This window comes from Sander lucioperca, chromosome 17, assembly GCF_008315115.2.
Source record: "Sander lucioperca isolate FBNREF2018 chromosome 17, SLUC_FBN_1.2, whole genome shotgun sequence".
Lineage (NCBI taxonomy): Eukaryota > Metazoa > Chordata > Actinopteri > Perciformes > Percidae > Sander > Sander lucioperca.
The window spans coordinates 17,638,865-17,663,864 of record NC_050189.1 but is presented as its reverse complement, the minus strand read 5'-3'; the positions used below and the strand labels follow the sequence as shown (position 1 = coordinate 17,663,864).

Genomic DNA, 25,000 nt, shown 5'->3' with positions numbered 1-25,000 from the left:
AGAGACAGAGAGAGAGAGAGAGAGAGAGAGAGCGAGAGAGAGACAGAGAGACAGAGACAGAGACATTGTCACTTGTTCCTCCTGTGGTCAACATGTCTGCTTATCTTGCTATAAAATCTATAAACAGCTCTGTTAGTGTGAAGTCCATTTCACATGAACTGGGTTTCCATTTTAGCCCTGACATCAGCAAACGGAAAAAAAAAAAAATTGTACTTCCCCTTAACCAGTGGACTTTTATACGTTTTTATTGGTTTTCAGGGGACACTCAGGGCCATGTGTGCATTCTTGTTTTTATATCCCCGTGAGGACTTAAGAGTTTTAAAGTGCTGATATAATGCTCATTTTCAGGGTCATAATTGTATTTAGAGGTTATATCAAAAAGAGGTTTATATGGTTTAATTAAAAAAACAAACATGATATTTTTGTTGTAGTGCACATTGTGGCAGCTCCTCTTTTCACCCTGTGTGTTGAGCTCTCTGTTTTAGCTACAGAGTGAGACATCTCACTTCTGTTCCATCTTTGTTGGGAGTCGCACATGCTCAGTAGCTAGGTAAGGACTACTAGCCAGTCAGAAGCAGAGTATGAGGGCGTGCCCTGACAGTACCTAGGTAAGGACTACTAGCCAATCAGAAGCAGAGTATGAGGGCGTGCCCTAACAGTAGCTAGGTAAGGACTACTAGCCAGTCAGAAGCAGAGTATGAGGGCGTGTCCTGACAGTAGCTAGGTAAGGACTACTAGCCAGTCAGAAGCAAAGTATGAGGGCGTGCCCTGACAGTCCCTAGGTAAGGACTACTAGCCAGTCAGAAGCAGAGTATGAGGGCGTGCCCTGACAGTACCTAGGTAAGGACTACTAGCCAGTCAGAAGCAGAGTATGAGGGAGTGCCACACTAGCAGCTAGGCGAGCATTATAAAGTGTATTACAAAGTGATAGAGCTTAGATCGGGCCCAAAAAATCAAGCCCGACCCTAACCAAGCCCATGCACGTTGTGTCCGAGCCCGGCCCGACACATGAACTGTAATTATGAGCCTGAGCCCGATTCAAACCCAACAATTTTTTAATATGTGGGCTGTTAAACTACAGAAATCTGTTTAGAATTATCTTAATGAATAATGCAACAAGTACGAAGCATGTAAACTGCACTGTTTGTTTATTCAGAATGGAATAATGGATCCAAATGAAGAAACGTAAACAAAAAACCTTGACCCTAGCTGCTCCCTCAGCCGAAAAGTGTGGGTAACAGATCAAAGCCCTGGAACCATATAGGAGACTTTCTGGTCTCTATCCCCTAATTGATACTGTCCTTCGCCACGGTCTGCATGCTGACGCACTGGCCGACAACAGTGCTACAGAGGGGGGAGACGCGATGTAGCCCAGTTTACCTCACACTCAAGTCTGGTCAGGACATCCACCCAGAGCTACGGACGAAGCTGGAGAGGCATAGCTTTCTCCCCATCGAATAAGCCTAATAAAGTAATGATTAAAAACACACAAATGCTTGATCAAATGCCCGGCCCGAGGATAGCGGCAGAAAATATCGGCCCGAACCGGCCCGTGGGTTGGCTCTTTAAAAGTATTATTCAGTTCCTCCAGGATTTCGCAGGCTTTTTTGAGATTGTTGCGGCCTAATCGCCTGATTTTAGCTATTGTAAAAAATTGCGATGTATTTTGTATGTTTGTTGCAGTGAAGTTGCGGGAGAGAAATTTTTTTTGATTTTTAAAAAAAAAATTTATAGTTATTTAAAAATAAAACGGAAACTTGTTTTCCTAGTAACCTTACCAAAAAGGCTCAGGATGCTGCAAATGTTGGTATAATATGAAAATGGCTGGTGGATTTAAGACAAAAAAATACTAATTCATTGAATGAATCAAATTTGAACATATATGTCAGTGACTTGTTGATCTTTACATTGTTAGTTATTATTATTTCCTAACCTGGCCTGGGACACACATTCATACGGTTTGATGAAGTACTTATTGGACTTTAACTTATCATTGCACTTACAATAATGAGCGCATAAGTCACGGGGGGAACTGAGCAGCAGCCCCGCCCGCTGCAGAGAGCCGACAGGATTGAAACAGCAGCAGCTTTCAGGGACTTCAGAGTGAAAAAACGTTACAGCGTACATTGATGTTAAAATGTATACAGGTTGGTAGGACGGTCTGAAATGTTTTGACGGTCTTTCGCTGTACGTTTTGTTGGTAAATGTGAGATGTTCGAGTCACACACGTCTCCTCTTCATATCAGAAACAAGGAAATGAATTTGGCGACGTACGTGTTACGTGATCCTGTTCTCACTCCTGCTTGGTCAGTGACTCTCAGAGTCACATACTGATACAAAGTCTGGCACGTGGGACTACTGGGATTGGTTGAAGTCGCTGGAAACTTCGGTTATTGGTCAAATTTTCGGAAAAGTTGCGCTGATTGGTCAAAAACCAAAACCAAAGTCACGGTGATTGGTTGAATTTGCGTGAATTGGCGCAATCGCGACATCGCGAAATCCTGGATCGAGTGATTACTGTTGAGTTTAAATTATCAGTATACTTTTTGCATAAGTAGTAAATATACTGTACTGTCCTGACATTATGATGATTATGAATGATATTTCTTTTCCAGAGAGTGATCCTGCTGCAATCTACTCCGGAGTGAGAACAACAGACGTCAAAGACAAGAAATCAAACAGGAAGAAAGGTACGGCTGCTCTTCTACAGTATAACACATGTGTGTGTGTGTTCATAGTGGCTAGTTCATATCTGGCCTCGCCGCTGTCCAGTCTCTCCTGATAATGGACACCTCGTCTGGCATTAACCCTTACTTGGTTAAAGACTATTTCCCAGACTGCGTTGAATAATCCCTTTATTGTTTTAGAAACTTATATTATTAGCCTTTATGTAGGCTAATGCAGGTCACCAAGTGTTCCCACCAAGGCCTTTTCCCATGGCGTCGGCATGAACAGCGAGCATGTCCCTGAAGTCCAGTGTGTTCTGGTCTAGCTCAGAGTATCAGGCCGTCTGCCTCTTCAGCACTCCAGAGGACATGATGTGGATGTTTTTTGTCATCTGGTGTGGAGGGGCTTGAAGGAATGCAAAGTGAGGGATAAAACACTGATTACAGCCTACAGCTACTTTTAAACATTTGATATCAACAGGCTTATGAGTATGAGCTGACCTTTTCTAGAAGCTGGTTGAAGGAATGAAAGAGGGACGCTTAGTTCACACGCTCCAACAAGTCCTCCACCGCTGGAACACTTTGAAAAACATCCTAGTTTAAATGGCTGCATGAAAACAGGAATATTAGTGAAATATTCTTTAATTAGCCATGAAAACAGCTTAATCAAAATATTGTCTTTTTAGAATAAGGGCAAAAACTGAAAAAATGTGTGCATGTAAACATATTCAGTTATAGGTTTTAAACAACAATGGAGCTCTGTGGCACAGAGGAAGAAGATATATCAGACTTCAATGAACACGCAATACTTGTAAGATACATCGGCTGTTGTTTTGAGTCTGAACATGAGAGTCATTGATAAGACAAAACATGTAAAATAACATCGGAGTAATAATTTAAGACGACAACAGACTGAAAATCAAACATAGAATAGGAATCCTGTCTCAAAGTAAGATATAAGTTTGGATATAAAAGAGGAGACGGACTTAGCAGATAGAAAGATATTTTGTTTTCTCCCTCTCAAACTGACCATTAATACAACTAATGATTTCGTAGTGTTTTCCACTGTGAGTGTAAAACCACAGCAGCAACTTCCTCCTGTTGATACCAGTAAACTGACACTGGTGAGGTTTCTATCTACCGTCTCTGCGAGCAGCTTTGTGGTCGTCCAGTTTCCTGTTTCAGAAAAATGCCCTCTGCTCTGCTCTTCCTTTGTTCACAGCAGGTCTAAAACCTGCAGACATAAAGGCCATAATAACTCTAATAATAATTCTACATTAACAATAATCTTACAGCAGTATAAATATTATTATATCCAGAGAGAGATCCAGCTGTAGTCTCCTCAGCAGTGAGAGGAGCAGAAGACGTCAGTTATGGACAAATAGTGATCAAATCAAACAGGACCAGAGGTACAGCTGCTCTTTATTTCTCAACTTTGACCTGAGCCCGTTTCCTGTCTTTATGCTAAGCTAAGCTAACCACTTCCAGCTCTGTACTGAACATACTGTACATAACCATACCCTCTCACTCTCAGGAAGAAAGGGAATAAGAGGATTTGCTAAAATATGTAGGAATATAATGAACTATTCAAGTATAATATATAAGTATAAATAGATACAAAAGGGCAAAAACACTGACTACGTTTACATGCACATAATATTCCGGTTTTGGGCTTTTATTCTGAAAAAGACAATATTCCGACTAAGCCGTTTACATGGCTACTGAAAATGAAAATGGACTGCATTCATATAGTGCTTTTCTAGACTACTCAAATCACTTCTACACAGCACTGCAGGCACCACACACACACACACACACACACACACACACACACACACACACACACACACACACATACACACACACACACACACACAGGTGGCTGAGGCTGTCATACGAGGTGCCACCTGCACATCAGATAAACATTCGCACACATTCACACAGGGATGTCACAAAACCAAAAATCTAGTAGTTGGTACTGATACCACCAAGAGCCTGGCATCACCACACAGCCAGAATACGGTAACATCTTCCCTGAGTTCACCTGGAACTGCCAGACTTCCAGCATGCATAGTTACGTCTGTTCTCATGATATCCATATTTACACACCAATGGTTCAACATTAGGAGCAAGTCAGGGTTCAGTGTCTTGCCCAACGACACTTTCAAGCACTGACCTTCCGTTTGGTAGACGACCGTGCTATCATCTGAGCTACAGCGACGTGAATAACATAAAGCACCAATATTCCTGTTTACATGCAGCCGTAAACAGACAGACAGACACACAGATTCTGAATGTGCTGTATACATGTCCAAAGACTGCTTCTAAAACCTGAATAATACCTACATATAACACGTCTTCATCGAAAAATGCTATATTCAGAAAAAAGCCCTTATTCTGAAATACAAATATAATATGATGTTTACATGACATTACAATAGTATAATATTTACATCGTTTACATATATATCTTCACACGGTCTTTTAAAATTAGTCTTGCATTTTCAGTCTCACAGTCTGTCTCTTTTGTTTGTCCATTATTAAAGACATGTACTAACCGCCAAAATAAAAGCAGGAAGTTTGTTGAACTTCCTCATTTTATTTTAATTCAGTACAGTTTTAAGTATTTTAACTTCCTGTTTTTACTTCTCTTTGAAATTTCTGAGAAACATATTGTCCATTTTACTTTTACTATTCTATGTTTTACCTTTGAGAGAAAACAGCACTAATGTGTTTTAAAATGTATGCATAATATTTCCTCGACTTATTCATGGACTGGACTATGACATTTAACCTGCGATGGTCTTTGGGCTTAAAAAAGACTACCACCCTTATCTAAATGTATGAAGTGAGCCAAACAAGTCACTGTTGAGAAACGCTGTTTGTCTGCTGATGGAGTTTGTCTCCAAGAGTTTCTCATATTGTTTGAACTGTTTGTGTTCAGAGCCTCCAGCAGAGCCAGAGGTCCTCTACTCCTCACTGAGGAAGACCTGAACACCATCACACCAGTCCAACCAGTGGAGTCCAGCCGGCCAATCACTGGTCCCCAGAGATTCTCACATCTACATCTGTATAGCCCCGGCGTATTTGTCGAAGATTTTAAACCTTTGCGAGCATAAAAAGGTCAGTCCGGTCATCCAATCAACTGGCTTTAGAAGTCCCAAGGTAGAGGTACAAACTGTGGGGTCAGCCCTATGTTCCCACAGCCCTATGTTCCCACATTTCTAAGATTTTTCTTAAAATTAAGGTTAGGGTTACGTTTGCAACAAACAAAGAGATGGGCGCACCAGATTTAGCTAAAAGCTACATTCCATCTGTAGTCCATAGCTACTGGATAATAAGTTGGGTGTAATTGGCTACCAAATTGGGAGAAAGGGGGATAAAATCTGATACAAATTTATGAAAAAGGAAATGTGGGAACATAGGGCCTAATTTTGAAAAAAATCTTGAATTTGTGGGAACATAGACCTGTGGGACCATTGGACTGTGGGAAAATAGGCACGCTCCCCAAACTGAAGGGGGTCACTCTTGTTGCAGCTTAGATTTTAGAACAAGTTACATTCACACCATTACAGACGTTGTTCTTTTGAAATACAAATTTAAAACTTTATTTAGAATGGCTTTTAATGCACAGTAGCGTTGCAGCATTATCTCTTTATTTCTCCTGTTTCTATGCAACAGTTTCAGATTTTACTGTATTTTATGTTTTATTCATTTTATTGTATGGTATGTTGTTTTATTCTTGGTCCTTCAAGCACTTTGGATACCTGTTGGTTGCTGTGAAGCACTTTAAGAATAAATGTTGATTGATGTTAATGCAGCTAGAAAGAGACAATCAACTCACATTTTAAGCATGTTTGCATTCTTTAGATGCGTTTCGTTCAAACAAATACTTATTTAAGTCATAGATTTGTTCCTCTGTAAGTGTTTCATACGTTGCACAACAACCAACAAATATCTACTGAACAGAGTCTAATGATAATAACTATTTACTGATATTTATTTTGTATTTATGAGCTTGTTTCTGTGCAGGATCATTAAACTCTGGTGTCACCAGTTGTTTTCCTCGTGTGGTTCTGTGGGTTTCACATCACTGAAAGATGGAACATTTGTTCTGGTTGTGGCTAACCGATCGAAACTTCTCTTCAGCGCAGAGAAGTGAGAACAAACACACCGCAGACTATAAACAGCCAGCGGATGGAAACTTTACACCAATCACAAACAGCTACAGAGCAGAGGGTCTGAGGTGTGATTCTGTAGTCGGTGAAGATTCAGTCTGTACAAGTTTACATACAAGTTTAAAAGTCACAAAAATCTTCAGGCCCCTATTTTTTTAGCTCATTATGAGCATATATACAGGATTTTTCCACACCAGACATATTCACTGTTACACTCTGACTGCTTTTAAAATTTTCACCGGTAACTTTTCATAACATACAAGGCATCAGACGGCACACACACTTCCATGGATACATCCCAATTCTTCTTGCAGAATGTCACATTAATGAGAACACAGCTAGAAGTTAGCTAGAAGCAAACTCTGACAGCTGAAGGGCCGCTACTATCTGAACCGTCATCTGAAGCCACGTGACACAGCCAGGTCACACATCCTTCGTATCTACCCTCTTCCACATATTTTTGTATTTAAACTGTAGGGGTGGAACGGTACAAAGAAGTCACAGTTCGGTTCATACCTTGGTTCAGACATCACGGTTCGGTACGGTACAATGGAGGGAAAAGCAAAACAAAAAAGCAGAAGGCAAGTTTTTTTTATTGTGCATGTCTCAGGCTGTACCACCTAGTGTCATCCAGTCTCTCCACTGAGCTAGCTGCAACAGCCTGAAGTGTGTAAAGTAAGATGTAAACAGTAAACAATAAGTACCCCACATCACCTCCAGACTCCATCTGGGACTTGTAAACAAAATAAGACAATCAGCTATAAAACTGAAAATCAAGCATCAACAACAACAAAAATTCTACCTACCCAGCCCTGCTTCTTTGACGGCATTAACAATATTTTTTGCATTGTCTGTGGTCACTGAAATAGTTGTTCCAGGCCTCTCTAGTTTCTACTCTGCCACGACCTCCTGTAGCTTCTCAGCTAGGTGAGTGCTTAGTGAAACAGAAGGTGCAGCTGACAACTCGTGTTCCATCAACGCCCGTGTTTGGTTGTATATTGAAGGGACTACAGTTTGCCTCATATATGGACGGGATGGCATGTTGTAACGATGTCTGAGTACATGCTGCAAATACTTGAAGCCAGGTTCTTCTACGAGTGAATTACGGGCGCATTGAAGATGACATGTAAATTCCAATTGCTTTTTGGGCCTATTTGTATGTGTATCTAAAGGCTGGTTAAGCACTGTAGGGAGGAGAAGTTGGACAGTTTTTTTTGGTCTCATTCCAGTGATTGACATCTGGGTGATGCTGTCGGATATGCGTTAGATGTATTTCCACTCACATTCACATACCCAACAACTGCTGAACAACGCCGACACACAGTCCTCGTCTTATCCACCACTCTCTCGCCTGTACTACTGGAACTGACTGAGAAACCAAAGTTTTCCCAAACTTGCGATCTTAAAGAGGCCGGAGGGTCCTCTAACTCTTGTGGGTCGCAGCCACTCGCCATACTCATCCTAAGTGCTGCTACCTATCTCTGACTCACTCACTGGACCGTCGACCTGACAAAAAACTGCATACATAGGCGAAGCTCGGCTACATAGGCTGCGTGCCGACCTTCAGAGCTAAGGCGGGGCTACAGATTAGGTGTTCCTAAAGAACTCGCAGATCTAACAGTAGTTCTGCATTACATTAGTTCATTTGCATCCAAGTTTTATGTATTTGTATTCCCTGTATTCACCGTGTAAATTCATGCACCGAACCGTGATGCCCGTACCGTTTCGGTTCAATATGAATACATGTACCGTTCCACCCCTATTAACCTGTACGTTTTTATACCCCTGGGCAATAACTGCTCATTCCTACACAAATGTACACTTTAAAATCAGACACTTTACATACATAGTCTTATATTTTTCAATGAGATGCTCATTGTAAAACTCTCTTTGGATGCAAGCATCATAACAGAAAACAGAAAAGAGACCAAACTCAGACAGTTAAACTAAAATGGCCGACAACACACGGACACCGCGGTGGTTGCTACAAACATTAAGAATAACATTATTAAGCTGCATGGCAACACACACACACACACACACACACACACACACACACACACACACACACACACACACACACACACACACACACACACCCTGCAGTTTTGTAATGCTTCCCAGCAACTTCCCTTTTTTAATTTTAAATTTGAGGGTTTTATTTAACATGTCAACACTTTTTTTTAAGCTTTTGCCGTTTCTCACACACACACACACACACACACACACACACACACACACACACACACACACACACACACACAGCAGAAAGAGACACTGCAGGTGGTAGATGAAATTTCATTCTTCAAAATAAAGTAATTTTTAATTTTACATGGGTTTTGTTGTTAGTAGATGTAAAGGTAGTCAGGTCAAGTCTAGGTGAAATTTACTAAGAAAGAATGAGTGCATCTTGTTTCTAAGGAAGAAAATTGCCAGTAATGTTTACTTGAGCATTTTAAATAAAGAAAATTCTTAATGGCAAGTAAACTTTACCTGAGACTTTCCTGAGTTACAATTACAAAGAGTTTCTGTGTGGAAATAGCTTTTTTCCAAGTAAACGCCAACCACAATTTGTTTCAGTGCAGGTTCATTGCCAAGTAGGTTTACGCAACAAGGAATGAGCAGCCGAGAGGAGGAGTGAGCTACAGAGGTCTGTGAGCTCACTTCCTCCTTACCACATCAGGTGGTATTAGATATGGACAACAGGGGCATGAATGACTGGTGACGATCAGCTGTTGCTGTCTGCTGATCCAACAGCAGCTTCTCCACATCTGTTCATAACAATAAACTGCTTTCAGATCCAAAGACAAAGTCTATCTTTAGGGAAATGACAACTACAGTCTGACAACATGTAAGGAAATAAACTTCATCAACAACATTCATCTCTGTGATTATAAACTAACAAGAGACTAACTGAGCTGCTAACTGCAGGGGGAGAAACCACGTGGCTGCTACACCACCCTACACAGAGGAAATGCAGGTTTATAACCAACCTCTACGCCCCCCAACCTCAGACCCCCCCCACCTTGTGTTGAGACTGGTCTGGTCTGCCACCTGGTGGTGTTCTGTCAGTACTGCATCTCCACTGTCCTCACAGGAAACACTCTGAATCATTGACCTTACAAACACTCAACAATTAATCACTCTCTCTCTACCAGTCTGGTGTTGATGATTTGTCTCCAACAGCTCCACACTGAGCATGCTCAGTGATCCAAATCAAACCTTCCCACAATGCTGTGCAGCTGCAGAACACCGACTGATTTTCAGTCTTTAAAACATTTTCTACATTACTGTAAATCTTAATGCTCAAAGACAAATGATGCAAAGGCATACAAAGAATAAATCACTTTATGTCTTTACTTGTTAAAAGATATATAAGAAAATACATAATCTATAGAGGAACTATTTAGAGCTGAATAATAATAATAATAATAATAATAATAATAATAATAATAATAATAATAATAAGTGGGAAAAATAAGATTCTGCTTCGTCCTGATTCTTGTTTATAACACTTTAACATTTTATTTTTCCTTTTGTATGATGCAAAACACTTCCTGTATTTTTATATATTGTACTTTGCAACTACTGCAAAATCCTACTGATCACCACACACATGGCTACATGTTGTATTAACAGTCTAACAGAAGCTAGCTGGGCGTCTTTAAGTCTACAATCTATTTTCCCCTGAATGCATCATGTTAGCTTCATACAGTGCTCAGCATAAGTGATTACACCCATGCTAAAGTTGACTAAAAAGAGGAATGAAAAAAAAATCATCTTTTGGAACTTGATCGTAATGCCGTAATTACAAAAATGAGGAAAAATCCAACATTTATGGTCACCAATTTTCTTTGTGAATGAATAATGTATCGTGAATAAATAAATGTTCTTCCATAAAATACATCAGGCATAAGTAAGTACACCCCTATGTTAAATTCCCATAGAGGCAGGCAGATTTTTATTTTGAAAGGCCAGTTATTTCATGGATCCAGGATACTATGCATCCTGATAAAGTTCCCTTGGCCTTTGGAATTAAAATAGCCCCACATCATCACATACCCTTCACCATACCTAGAGATTGGCATGGTTTTATTTCAGTTATCCTAATAGCTGGTTTGATTTGCATTGAGAGATGATTTTATGGAAAGTACCCCATGTCAATCTCTAGGTATGGTAAAATAAAGTGCTTCAACATGTCCAAACACACACACACACACACACACACACACACACACACACACACACACACACACACACACACACACACACACACACACACACACACACACACACACACACCCCAGAGAGCGTGTTGTTGAACTCACCTGTCTGAACCTGAAGTGGAGGATCATCCATCAGCATGTTAGCATTTAGCATGTTAGCCACAACCAGCATGCACCTGTTGGTGAAGTAACATGGCAGCAGGTGTGTTTGATTTGTGTCACCTAGCGTGCTGGGTGGGTGGAGCCTGAGCTAATTAACCCTCCTGTTATCCTTGATAACAGATGTTGGTACATTTGAGGATAACAGGAGGGTTAAGGTAGATGTTACCCCCCCCCCCCCCCCAGGACAGTCATTCTCTCACATAAACACATATATGGTAGTGTCCAGTGTTAATAACTAAAGATGACCTGATGATGCATACATTGTGCCAATCATGAGCTGAGGCTTTGAGAAGAAAGAAAGTATGATGTAATGCAGTCAGACAGCCAGCAGGAGGCAGCTTTCACTTTGTTCTCCAGAGGAGCATTTCACTGGGAAGTCTTCAAAGACTTTCTATATTTCTTTATATTTAACTGTGGGTTAAAGTGTCCATAGAGGGGAAACATCGGGGGATATTTATATAGTAGCTTATAACCAGTGGAGCAAAACCAGTGGTGGAAAGAGTACTAGAATATTGTACTAAAGTAAAAGTACTGTTACTTTAAATATATTTTAATCTAGTAAAATTGAAAGTTACAAAATATGCATATGCATATGAAGTGATGACATAAGCATGGAAGTCTAGAAGCTCTTTGTCTTATCCCAAAAAGAACAAAATAACATCATCAATATATCTACCCCAACACAAGATGTTTTCTTTGAATGGGTTGTTGACAGAAAAAAATGTGTTGTTCCTCCCATAGTCCTAAAAACAGGTTAGCATAATTAGGAGCTAAACATGCACCCATACCAGACCCCTTTTCTGGTCTATGAAGTTGATCCCATTATTTTTTAAAGTCCACTCAGTCAGTTGCACAATAAAGTCAGCAGGGGGCTCCTGCTGCTGTTCCTGCTAACTGTTCACCTCCATGTTCTTGTAACCAGCTGTCACCACTGAGCATGTGCAGCTGGCAGATAAACAGCCCATACAACCTTTCCGGCCACATTTGGCACTTTACACAGAGACCTGCCTCTAATAACTGAACATATCACTGATTCCTGTCCAGAATCAACATTTTAGATTTAGATTTTATTTGCAAAAAATAACAACTAAATAAAACACCAAATAGCCATTAAAGTAGGAAATGAAAGGCTGATGCTTTTTTTTTTTTTAGCAATCCCTCACTAAGCACTACCAACAGACAAAACTTATCTTCTCTGGGTTTAGAAACTGTTTGCTCTCTCTCTCTCTCTCTCTCTCTCTCTCTCTCTCTCTCTCTCTCTCTCTCTCTCTCTCTCTCTCTCTCTCTCTCTCTCTCTCTCTCTCTCTCTCTCTCTCTCTCTCTCTCTCTCTCTCTCAAGGTTTTACAAATGCAGCAGAGTGAGTCACTGCGTGTGGATTCTTTTTACATTATAGGTCAGAATCTCAATATCAGCCGGATCTCCAGGTGCTGCCTGGGCAGACTCACATACTCTAGGATCTATTTCAGTTGTCCTTAGGCTGTAGAATAGTCTCAGTGTATGCTCGACTTGTTCCTTCACCTGCAAGCAAATCATAGATAGTATTATAAATATTAATCCTTTCACAATGTCTAAGGATACACAATGATCCACACATTGCAACACATTAGGCAATAAACACATCTGGAGCATACATTATGAATAATGCTAGTACTTTTTACTTTGAGTGAATAGCCTAAGAATCTAGTTTTAAATTATTTTTGGATAATGATAAGTTATTCTAGCTTTAATGTGTCCTGTAGACCACTTAGTAATTAATAAATATAGATGGTTGGAGTCGAATGTGATTATTATTATTATATTTACTGATTTATCATCCAATATATTTTATTGTAATACTGTGTCCATAATAATACAAATATGTAAGAAACCATTCACTCTGGGTCTTCCTCAGCTGACTCAGCTAATAACTTGCTGCAGCCTGATGCCATATATAGATAATAAAGACCCAGACTCAGTATCTGGGCTCACAGCCAGAGACGACGCCCTGAAACAGGAAACTAAACTCAGAACATCATCACGTGTCTCTCTTGAATCAACAAGACTGTTTGAAGCTCCTGATCAGCTCTGAATTCAAGACACTTTTAAACAGTTTTAACAGTAACGTACTATCTTTCATTGATCATTATGATAAGATATTTGGGGGGGTTGCACTGTACGGTTTGGATTATTGGGGGGTTGTAACCCCTTAATAAAATATGCCTGTACCAACAAGTTATTCCATCTGAATATAAAACTGATAGTGTTTAAGTTCAGGGTTTTTTACTCCAAGTCATTCTGCAGTTTAAAGAAGAACTGACTATAAAGAAGATGAAGCAGTAAGAGTTCAGTTAGAGCAGCCATCTTTACTGATCAGACAAACACACAGTCAGAGAGACTGTCGGTACACGATCCGTTCTGCCTGCACGATCCGTTCTGCGCATGCGCAAGATAATACTGTTTTACCGAGGATACGACCTGCACGATCTGTTCCACGCTAGCCTATGGCTAGCCTCCACCGGGAAGCTAACGTTAGTTTAGCTAACAGCTAATTCGGCTAACTGCTAGCTGACAACAGAAAGAAAGAAAGAAAGAAAAAGACACGAGAACTTTCTTCTCTATCACCACAGATACATGGCTACATGTTGTGTTAACTCTTTCAGTCTCAGGCCAGAAGCTAGCTGTGTTTCTGTACGTCTACTATCTAAATTATTTTAGACCTTAGCATCAGACCTGTTGAAATGACTTAATAACTAATAAAATGCTTCAGTGTCTTCAGCAACACTGAGAATCCAACCCCAGTCAGTCAGACAGCCAGCAGGTGACAGCACAGCTCCTTCTCTTTCTTTACACATGCTCAGTTCAGCTCACAGTTCACTCTGTTGGCTCACTTTTTCATTTAGGCTAGGTTTTTTTTAATTCAACAGTCACTATATTACAGTAACGTTTAGGAGACAAAATGGAGACACGAAAGTGAGAGTGTCTAAACCAACAGTTAATACATTTCAGAACCACTCTGCAGCAGAAAACAGAAAAGAGACCAAACTCAGACAGTTAAACTAAAATGACCGACAACATGCGGACACCGCGGCAGGTGCTACAACATTATTATTAACATTATTAAGCCGCATGGCATCAACATGGAGATATTTAAACAATATAAACTCCACAGCAGCTGCACACGCACGACACACACACACACCTAAGTTCCCTAGCAACCTTCCTCTGAACAGTAACATCCACCCCAGAGAGCGTGTTGTTGAACTCACCTGTCTGAACGTTGACGGTCAACCATTAGCATGTTAGCATTTAGCATGTTAGCTACAACCAGCATGCACCTATAATTGGTGAAGTAACATGGGAGCAGGTGTGTTTGATTTGTGTCACCTGGTGTGCTGGGTGGGTGGAGCCTGAGCTAATTAACCCTCCTGTTATCCTTGATAACAGATGTTGGTACATTTGAGGATAACAGGAGGTTTAAGGTAGATGTTACCTTTTCACCCCTGGGACAGTTATACTCTCACATATATACCTTTATTAAAGTGTCCAGTGTTAATAAATGAAGATGACCTGATGATGCATTCATTGAGCCAATCATGTACTGAGGCTTTGAGCAGAGAGAAAGCATGATGTAATGCAGTCAGACAGCCAGCAGGAGGCAGCTGAATCAGCTTCTTATCCCGCCCTGTACACGCCCATTTTTAACCATAAATAGTCAATGCAAAGCACCTCACGAATGCTGATCAGTATGTTAATGACCCTGGCTTGCAGTTGTTTCATGATGACTGGCGAAGCAAAAAACTTCTCAGACGCTCGGGAATTGCTGCAAATTGAATTATAATTTCGGCCTGTTCTTGCAGTGTAGGGAAACCTGATCTATAGACCTATATTAATAGGTAATAATATATGTAATTAATTAATTACCGTCCGAAACGGCAGGCATTTCGGCACTCGGGGACAGCTTCGATATACCAGACCTAGATTTAACAGAACTATATATTATATCCAAAGCATTACGCACGGGGTTCACCACAGAATTTGTATGTTTACAACAATTTGTGATTGTTAATACCTTGCCAAAATCACTTTTGAGCTTAACGGCTGTATTTCTAGACTTTGACATTTGATGATATATGCACAGTATTAAAGACATATATTAAGTTATTTACACTGTGTTCTGCAGTTATCTAATGCTAGGGTATTTGATGCTATCCTGTATTCCATGCAGTCGGGCCATCTCCTCCTCCTGCTCTCCGTAGCAGACAATGTGACGGTGAGACAGCGCTGATTAAATTCCTATTGTCTCGATGCGTACGCATGAGTCAGAGTTTGCCGCACATTCTCCCGTCAAGTTTGTTTTTTATAAATCACAACCTTTGCGTGGGAAGTTTTTTGAGACATTTATGCCACCGGTATATTGGGACGGACATCTGACCTGTTCTGGGGTCTCTTTTATAAACGTGGCGTACGCACAATACGGGGCTGAAAATGCGCGTACGCCACGTTTATAAATGAGACCCCAGAACAGGTCAGATGTCCGTCCCAATATACCAGTGGCATAAACGTCTCAAAAAACAGACCTCCAGTTACTGCCATCTGGTAGAAAGTTGTGACTCAGAATGAAAGACTGAACAAAACATGGAGGCACTAAAAGAGATTCTGATGGACTTGGACTTAGGGAAGTTGGATCAGTAAGTTGTTGAACATTACACTGTATGTTATAGGTTGTTGTAGGCTACTTGTGTGATTAATTTTTTTTACTGTCAATTCTGTATTCAGAATTAATAAGATAGCAGAAGAGCAGCAGCATCAGTAAAACGTGAAGTGCATATTAATACTAATTGATAATTAGTAACTACTTATTTGATACCTGAAAATTGTGCTCATGTAAAAGTAAGTAAGTTTTAACAACAGAATGAAGCAGCCAACACAGAAATACTTTGCTCCATTAAATGAGCAAATGTAATCCATTACTTCAGCCCTGCTGTACTCAGAGCTGATATATTACAGCAAGTTTTTAACAGGAAATGATGTTTCTTTAGTTTGACATAGCAGATGCAGCACCCACCAAATATCTTATAATCAGGTGTAAAGAGCTCTTCAACATGTCATCTGTTTGTGTGTTTTGGTAATAATACATTTATATGGAGGGAATTTTAAATGATTGTTTTCTGCTGGGTAATATAAAGGCTCAGGGTGCCTGTTTGGAATGATTTCTTTAAAATCAACTAACCTTGAATGGTTTAAACTGAGGAGTTGATGACATTGTGAATATTGTTGTTATTGTAATTATAAAATCATCTGATGCAGCTCAGAATATCTCAGGGGGACATAGAGGACCAGTCTGTCTCTAAATAAGACCTTCAACTGGATTAGATTAGATTTACGTGATGTTTGCTAAAGGAATGTTATGAAATGTGAACTATACAAAAGTGATGAGCTTTGAAATCAGTTGATAATTATTTAATATGAATCGATGGATGAAATAATAATGATCAGAGACATGATGGAAGTTAAACACAAATAAAGCTGCTCCAAATATCCAACCTCATATTGTTTGTGTGTGTTATATAATAATATTCAATAATACAGACCGTAAGAGAAGAATTCAGTTCTCTGAGCTGCTCTACCTTTGACGGCAATCAGTATAAATGACCAGACCATTTCATGGTTACCATGCGTGCTGACCATAAGATACATGAAACCCGTTTTAAAGGTTGCTCAGTTCTCCCAACTATCCTTTAGAAAACAATCTGGAAATACTTTGCCCCCCCAAACCACACAGAGGGAATGTATACCTGGGCCAAGTTCCCACTGACATTAGTCATGGATAACAAAAACCAAATCATTGAGCTTAATGAGCCCAATCTGTTGTTAAAAATAGTTGAACCTGGCCCAGGACAACGTCTCTTTTTATAACAGGAAGTTCAAAGTGCAGTCTGATTTGTCTCTCTTTATAATAGATATTATAAAACAAAACTCATAAACCATAAACCTTTATTTAAGGTTTTGTTGAGTTTTGCACATCATCCTGCTTCTCAAACAGAAGATAATTAAAGTCAATACAACAGGATGTTCAACATTTTTTGAATATCCTATAGCTGACGGACAGTGTTGGGAGTAACGCGTTACAAAAGTAAAGCAATTACAGTAATGTATTCCTTTTTGCTGTAACACAGTAATATAACGCATTACTAATTAAATTTCGGTAATATTATACTCGTTACAATCTCAGTAACGCGAGTTACAACGCATTTTAACGCAACATTTAGTGGTGCATTGGTTTTTTTAAGAATTCACCAACACCGCGACACATTTCTTCACAGGAAAAAAAAAAAAGCCGTATTATTTTCCTGTCGCTGTATTCGATGGTTGAGATGACTGCAGAGACAGATACATTTGCGAGATGGATATTATTTTCAGGAGTTATTACGCTGCGTTGAAGTGAGCTGTCCTGTTTCTGTTCCCGTGGTCAGAACCAGAGATGGTACGGACAGCATGTATGTCCCAACAGGTGACGGTACGGACAGCATGTATGTCCCAACAGGTGACGCTACGGACAGCATGTATGTCCCAACAGGTGACGCTACGGACAGCATGTATGTCCCAACAGGTGACGGTACGTCAGCGGCTGACAGATATAAACATGTCGGGAATTAATGTTGAGGCTTGCTACACGTAAATATCATTGCATTTTATCAGCCGTGGAGAGTAACTATGCCTGTAGTGGAATGGCTTCGAATGACGACCAAAAGCGCTTGTCTTTTACTGTGACCATTTACTGTTCAATATGTTGCAGTTTTACAAACTAGAAAGTGAACAACTTGAGCCTGACGGACATTTTGCATCTCAGTAAGCTAGCAAGAGTAGGCTACACAACAGACAACTTCCGTGTAGCTTACTTCAAAATAAAAGCACTTCCTGTGACGGTTCGCAGTAAAACTAAATTACTGTTAAATAAGGTTGTGTAGGCTACCTTTTCACAAATCAGCTGTAAATCAAGTACTGTAAATAATGTTAATAGTGAGTTTTAATCACACTATAATTGAACATTTCCTTTAGAGTGTTTTAAACTAAACAACATGAATTTCTTATTGAAGTGCTATAAACAAACATTTTACAACAATGCCGTACTTTTAATTGAGTATTTTCATTTTCTCCTACTTGCCTATTATACGTTTTACTTATCTATTTTGTATAGCTTTAGTTACTTTGCATATTTATATTAATTAAACAAAATATGAATAATCTATGAAGTATTAAAGTGGATAAAGAGGAGACTTTATTGATCCGGTGGTGAAATTCACAAGCTAGCTGCCAAATCAAACTTCCCCTGTTATTTTGGTGAAAGTAACTCAAAAGTAATGCAAAAGTAGTGTAACGCATTACAATTCAGAGACAGTAATATTGTAATATAACTAATTACTCTCAAATGACAGTAACTAGTAATCTATAATGTATTACATTTTGGAAGTAACTTGCCCAACACTGATGAGACCAGGACCGCCTGCTGATGATGATGATGATGATGATAAATCATATCCCCTTTGTGAATCACCACCTTACCGTGGTGGAGGGGCTTGTGTACCTGATGAGTCTGAGAGCTGTGCTGTCTGGAGCTCTGAGCTCCTCCAGGGTCTCCCATGGCAGATCGGTCCCAGACGAGGGTCAGACTAAGAGTGATTCAGTTAAAATTAACTCTAGCTTTAGAGAACTAGAACATTTTACACAATTAAAGGTTTAAGGTTTAACTTTACTTTCAATACATTTTCTTCAATAAAAGAAAAAAGACTCACTAATTCATTCTGGAAAAATGTGTTTTTATTGTTGTGTTGAAAATGTTAAAATGTTCGTTAAGAGCAGAATGAAGCAGCCAACACAGAGATGTTCAGACAATATAAACTCAGCAGCAGTACACAGAAATACTTTGCTCCAAAACAGAATGTACTAGTAATGCACATTAATAAAATGAAGTAAATTTATACAAAAGTGATGATCTTTGAAATCAGTTGATAATTATTTAATATGAATGAATGGATGAAATAATAATGATCAGAGACATGATGGAAGTTAATAACTCAGTTTTAACATTCAGATACCTTAATGGGCTTTAAACTGTTTTACTCTTTTATCTTATTCTGATAAATACTTTATTTTGCTACATTTGGATCCTCAAGTTGTTTATACTAGTATATATTCAGTGCTGTGCACTTTTCTTACTTTCAACACAAATAAAGCCGTTCCAAATATCCAACCTCATATTGAAGTTTTAAGTGTGTAGAGGAGGAGCAGAGACTGGGGGAAGGATGTGATCCTGAGAGACTAAGATCTGAATCTGATGGAGGTCTCTGGTGTCAGCTGAAGACACCTTTGTCCAACATGTCCAGGATTTCACAAACACGCTCTAACTTGTTTCGACACGACACGTTTAACTGTTGCTCAGCTCTCCAAACTGACCTTTAAAAAACAATCTGGGGATGTTTTGTGAGTCATGAACCAAGATGTGTTATTATAGGGTTAGGTGCAGTAAGTGAATCTGAACGTGCTGAACCTGTTGACACGCCTGCTCCAGGTAACTACTGCAGGTGAGAAACATGAAGACACTTTGGGTTTTTGGAGACCGCCAGACGGGGTTCAATCCTCTGTGTCTTTGTGTTTCTCACCTGCAGTTCAGTTCAGTTCAGTTCAGTTCAGTCACTTTATTATCCCAGATTCTAAAACTGATCTACAGTCAGGAGCACAAGATAAAAACTACATACAGCAAACACCGTACAAATAACAAAAAGACAACAAAACAAAGACACAAAGTGCACAAATATTTCCTATACATACAATATACACAACACAATTTTACACAATACTATCGGAGAAATCTCTAAAAAAAAATCTACATTAGATGTGCTAATCAAGCCGAGTTATTGCACATTGAACAAAGCAGTTTTTACTGTTATTGCTCTTGAACCTGCAGCATCTCATTATCATGTTCCTCTTTAAGATCTTTGTTAAAAGAATCCAGGAGGAGGGAAATGAAGTCTGTACGGCACCACGCCTGTTCCTGTAATCAGAGAACAAAATGGAGGATACTTAGTGGGTGCATCACGTGGTATTGAAGGAATAATCTGACAATAATCATGCTAATAATATATATATATTACTGTTGAACATTAAGAGTTGTGTGTTAGACTGAAGGTTGAGAGGCATAAAGCCTGTCATTATTTAAAGTGCCCATATTATGAAAAAATCACTTTTTCTGGGATTTGGGGTGTTATGTTGTGTCTCTGGTGCTTCCACACACTATACAAACTTTGAAAAAAATCCACCCATGCTGTTTAGAGTGAGATACGGTTTCTGAATGTGTCCTGCCTTCAGTCTCTGGGTGAGCTGTTCAAAATCGGCACGGCTTGTGACGTCACAAGCCGAAACGAGCAGGCTAACCGCAACCATTAGCTCGTAGCGTTAGCATGCTAACGCTATGGCTAACGCTAGCATGCTAACGCTAGCATGCTACCTCGTTCTCAATAGCAAAGCACTGCTACAACACACACAAGTTCACCATAATCTCCAAAAGAACTACTTCCATGTGCGCCCTCATTTAGAAGTCTCCCAGCTAATCCTGCCTTGTAACTGACCCAAGTTGTAGAAACAGCCTTTCTTTTACTGTCTATGGAGCTAGCTAGCTGACATGATCTACATCTGAGCTACTGGGCATGTGCAGTGCAATCAAAGATAGTACAGAAGAAGAAGAAGAAAAGAGGTCTCACTCTGTAGCTAAAACAGAGACCAGCTGAAAAGAGGATCTGCAGCAGTGAGAGAGAGCATTGCAGTACAACACAAATATGGTGTTTTTTGAAAATTAAACCATGTAAACCTATTCTGGTACAACCTTAAAATACAATTATGAACCTGAAAATGAGCATAATATGGCTGCTTTAAGAATGTCTATTTCAACACGTTTCAGTTTGAACTTTAATTAAATGTGATCAAAAGAGGGTCAGATAAGATTGCAGAAAACCAGCTTTACTCCAAGGTCAGTTTGTTAGAAGTGTGTGGTGGGTGGTGGGTGGTCAGCCGCGGTGAAAAACAGGAAATATCTGGCGAATGAATCATCGCTCCACCAGCCGGTTGCTGGGGTAGAACAGACATTAGAGATAATAGAGTCAGATTTTAAGGGTGTAAGGGCCTAGGAGGTTCAGAACTTGTCTTCCTCTTCAGTATCAAAAGGCTCAAAGCACATTTTAAATTTGCACTCAGTCAGTGTCAGGATGTGGTGTCAGTTCCTCTTTAATGTTGGTAGAGAGAAACTGCAGCTCTTTATCATACAGTATGTCTGAACAGACTGTTGAAGTTTCACAGCAAACAACTACATTTACAGTTAAGTAAAATGATTCATGTCCTGATCAATTACCAATGAGATCAGATGCGTATGTGTTCTATCAACACAAACACAGCATCTGTTAACATGTCTTTCATTCCACAATCAGCTGAGTCAGCGTACAACAGCTGTATGGAAACTGTGGGTCTGACCATCCGTCCAATGAGGTGGTGCAGATTCACGTCTAGACTATTGCTACTCCCTCAGTATGCACACCAATACGTATAATTTCCTAAAAAATAAGCCAGGCACAAAGCATAGTCAAGTCACGGCCTTTAAAAGCGGACCGTCATTTGGCGACACAACTTAAATGACTACTTAAGATTATAAAAATGATGGTAGTTTGGGTTAAAACACCTGACACGAACACCATTCCCAAACACCCCCCCCGACCTCCTCCCTACGAGGATCTTTACGCTCTTATACAGCAGCAGTCAATGTGCTGCTGACAGTAATAAATATGTGGAATACATACCAATTACAGAGCTTTACTTTTCACAGATATATGTAGCAATGCTTCATGACAACAGGCTGCCTGGCTCCACAACGGAAGAATAAGCTCCCTGTCGGTGTTTGACTCCATTGTGTTTTCCTCCGCTGTGTTTTCCTCCGCTGTGTTTGCCTTTGCAGTGCTTTTCTTGTTTCTAGCTATTTATTGCAGATGCTTTTGCATCTCGGGTCGGTAGCGAGAACCGTGTTCTGAATAAACTGTTGCATGACACCGACGTCCGTGCAGCCTTTTTTTTTATCCAAGACAGAAACAGGTGACTTTGGAGCTGGGCTTGATTTCTGTGCGGCGCCACAACATTTTTTAAAGCTATAGTGCGTAGTTTCTGTCGCCCCCATGACGGATTCTAAGTAATGACAACAACACTGTCGGTGCGTCCACATGATACAAGCCTTCCGTGATCACCCCTCCTCCACACAGTTGCTAGTAGCCAAGGAGGACACGGAGGATTAAAAAAACATGATGGACTCTTCAGAAGAGGTCATTATCTTTCGGAAAGTCACCGGACGCCACAATCTTCTGAACATAGTCACACTGAGAAATCCAGAGAGAGTCGTGTGGAGCTGATAGTCTTAATTAGCTTAGTAGCAACTCATTTGGTAATGGCTTGAATGTAACGGACGTTCATTAATATCAAAACGTTACACACTAAAGCTTTAAGATTGGAGGCTGGTACTGTGCGTTGTCCCTGTAGGGATGCAAGGGATATTTGGTTCATACTACTTAAAGGGATACTTCACTGATTTAGCATTAAGCTTTGTATCAGTAGAAACCCGGTAGTATTTTCAAATGACCGTGCTTCCCTCCCTCATGTCCCCCTGAGACCAGAGATCTCTGTATTGTGGGTCTAAATGCTGACCATTCTAGCTACATTCCATGGAAATTCACGGCTGTGTTTATAAAAACTCTGTGTTTACAGCCAAGCGCTAATGCTAGAATGCGTTAGCTGAACTTTACGAAGCCTATGCTTATGCATTAAATGTAGCCTGTTTCGTATGTCGTTTTTATTAGGGCCGGGACTCGATTAAAAAAATTAATCTAATTAATTAGAGGCTTTGTAATTAATTAATCGAAATTAATCGCATTTTAATCGGTCGGGCTAACGTCCACGCTAACTCCTATGTGTTTTGCGTTGAGGTGATATTTGAGGCTCGATGTGCTGCGGTGATACACAAATTCCTTGTTGCATAGCTTGCACACAACCATGCTCTTGTCGACGCTTCCATCCTTTCGTTTTTTAAAACAAAATTTCCCATCCACGGGGCCAAGCAGAGCGGTCTCGTCAGCTTCTTCGTTCATGTTCACTGTGGTTTGTTGTTGTCAGAAGTCAAGAACGCTAGTTGGTGCTCCAGTATAATCGGTCCGTCGAAACTCATTCATTGAAAAACGTTCCGCGGTGCAAAAATAAGTGTGGTTAACATTATGTTATTTATTTTTTGCGTAATTAATTAACGCGTTAAAGTCCCGTAATTAATTAATCTTAATTAACGCGTTAAAGTCCCGGCCCTAGTTTTTATATAATGTCATTTCATATATTTTAATTGTGTAACCACTTGAGCCACGGTGAAACGTTGTTTCGTGTATATGGTTGAAATGACAATGAAACACTTGAGTTGAGTTGACTGTCTCACTGTCTGTCTGTCTGTAAGCGGTAGGTGTGGCTTGGGAGTGGACTCAGAGCAGTGAGGCAAGTGCATTCTGGGATTTGGTGTCTTTCATCCACATGAGCCAAAAACACATTTTCTGGCTTTTCTCTGCCTAGAAGGCACCAATTTCATTTTTTTTTTCACATTAATACTAAATAATTGACCCAATTTAAAGATATATTCATCTTTCCATCGGTGAAATATCCCTTTAAATGTGCATGTAGATCTCTCTCTGTGTTCAGCTTTATGTCTGATTCTGTCTTCCTGTAAGAGTTTGTGTTTCCTAGGATGGTGAAGACATGTCCCGCCTTACTCTGCCTCTGATTGGCTTACCTTGGTATTCTCACCCTAACCCTAACCAATCTCACTCCTCATGCCTAAATCTAACCAATCCTACCATGAAGTACTAGCCAGTCAGAGGCCGAGAGGGGCGGGACATTCCTTAACCATCCTAGGAAACAATTTTGCTTCCTGTAAAATGTTCTGTGTGTTTGTGCTTCAGAGTATTTGTGCGTATGTGCGTTCACATGTTTTAAAAATAATCTAGTCTCAGTGACTCACTCTGAAAGCACGCAGTTGTGATCTTTATTACTTCAGTCTCCTCTTCTCTCTCTCTGTGGACCATTTGGACCAAACACAGTTGGAATCAGCTCTCAGATCATCTTTATTTTATTTATTTATTATGAAGCTGAAGACTGTATTATGTATATAGGTGTATCTGAATGTGTGTGTGTGTTTTAGTTTTATATATTTGTCTTGTTAGAATCAGAGTTATCAGTTCAGCTTCATGGGTGTGTCTTTGGCAGAAGAACCTAAATGTGACGTAACATCTTTTGTATTCAGATAAAATAACTTGTAACTTGTAACTTGTTTCTTGGAGCTGATCCAAGAAACAAAGAAACATGTTTACTTGCAGACAAACTGCTGATCTGATAGAAAACAGATGCACTGTAAGTAACATATAAAGGAACTATTTTCAGATATTGACGCATTAATGCAGTTCTGTTTCTGTCTGTCCACTGGGCCTTTTGTCCCTCCAGTGTTGGAGCTGATTATTCTGCAGACTTCCCGTAAATGAAAGCCTTTCCAGAGTGAAAGCTGCCTCCTGCTGGCTGTCTGACTGCATTACATCATGCTTTCTTTCTTCTCAAAGCCTCAGCATACGACCAGCTCAATGTATGCATCATCAGATCATCTTTATGTATTAAAATGGTAGACTTTATTATATATGTATGCGTGTGTGAATGAATTTAACACTCAGACGG

The 25,000-nt window shown here is 39.9% G+C and overlaps 2 protein-coding genes across 2 annotated transcripts in view; one reads left to right on the top strand and one right to left on the bottom strand.

The window, feature by feature from the left end:
• LOC116064565 overlaps positions 1-6,728 on the top strand; it is a 305,191-nt gene extending 298,463 nt beyond the window's left edge. The window contains exons 14-15 of the mRNA XM_035993884.1: positions 2,616-2,690; positions 5,611-6,728. Of these exons, the coding sequence (XP_035849777.1) occupies positions 2,616-2,690; positions 5,611-5,660 (125 nt within the window). The 3' untranslated portion in view covers positions 5,661-6,728. The remainder of the gene's footprint in view (positions 1-2,615; positions 2,691-5,610) is intronic.
• LOC116059868 (low affinity immunoglobulin gamma Fc region receptor II-b-like) overlaps positions 1-25,000 on the bottom strand; it is a 347,874-nt gene that overhangs the window by 73,225 nt on the left and 249,649 nt on the right. The window lies entirely within an intron of this gene.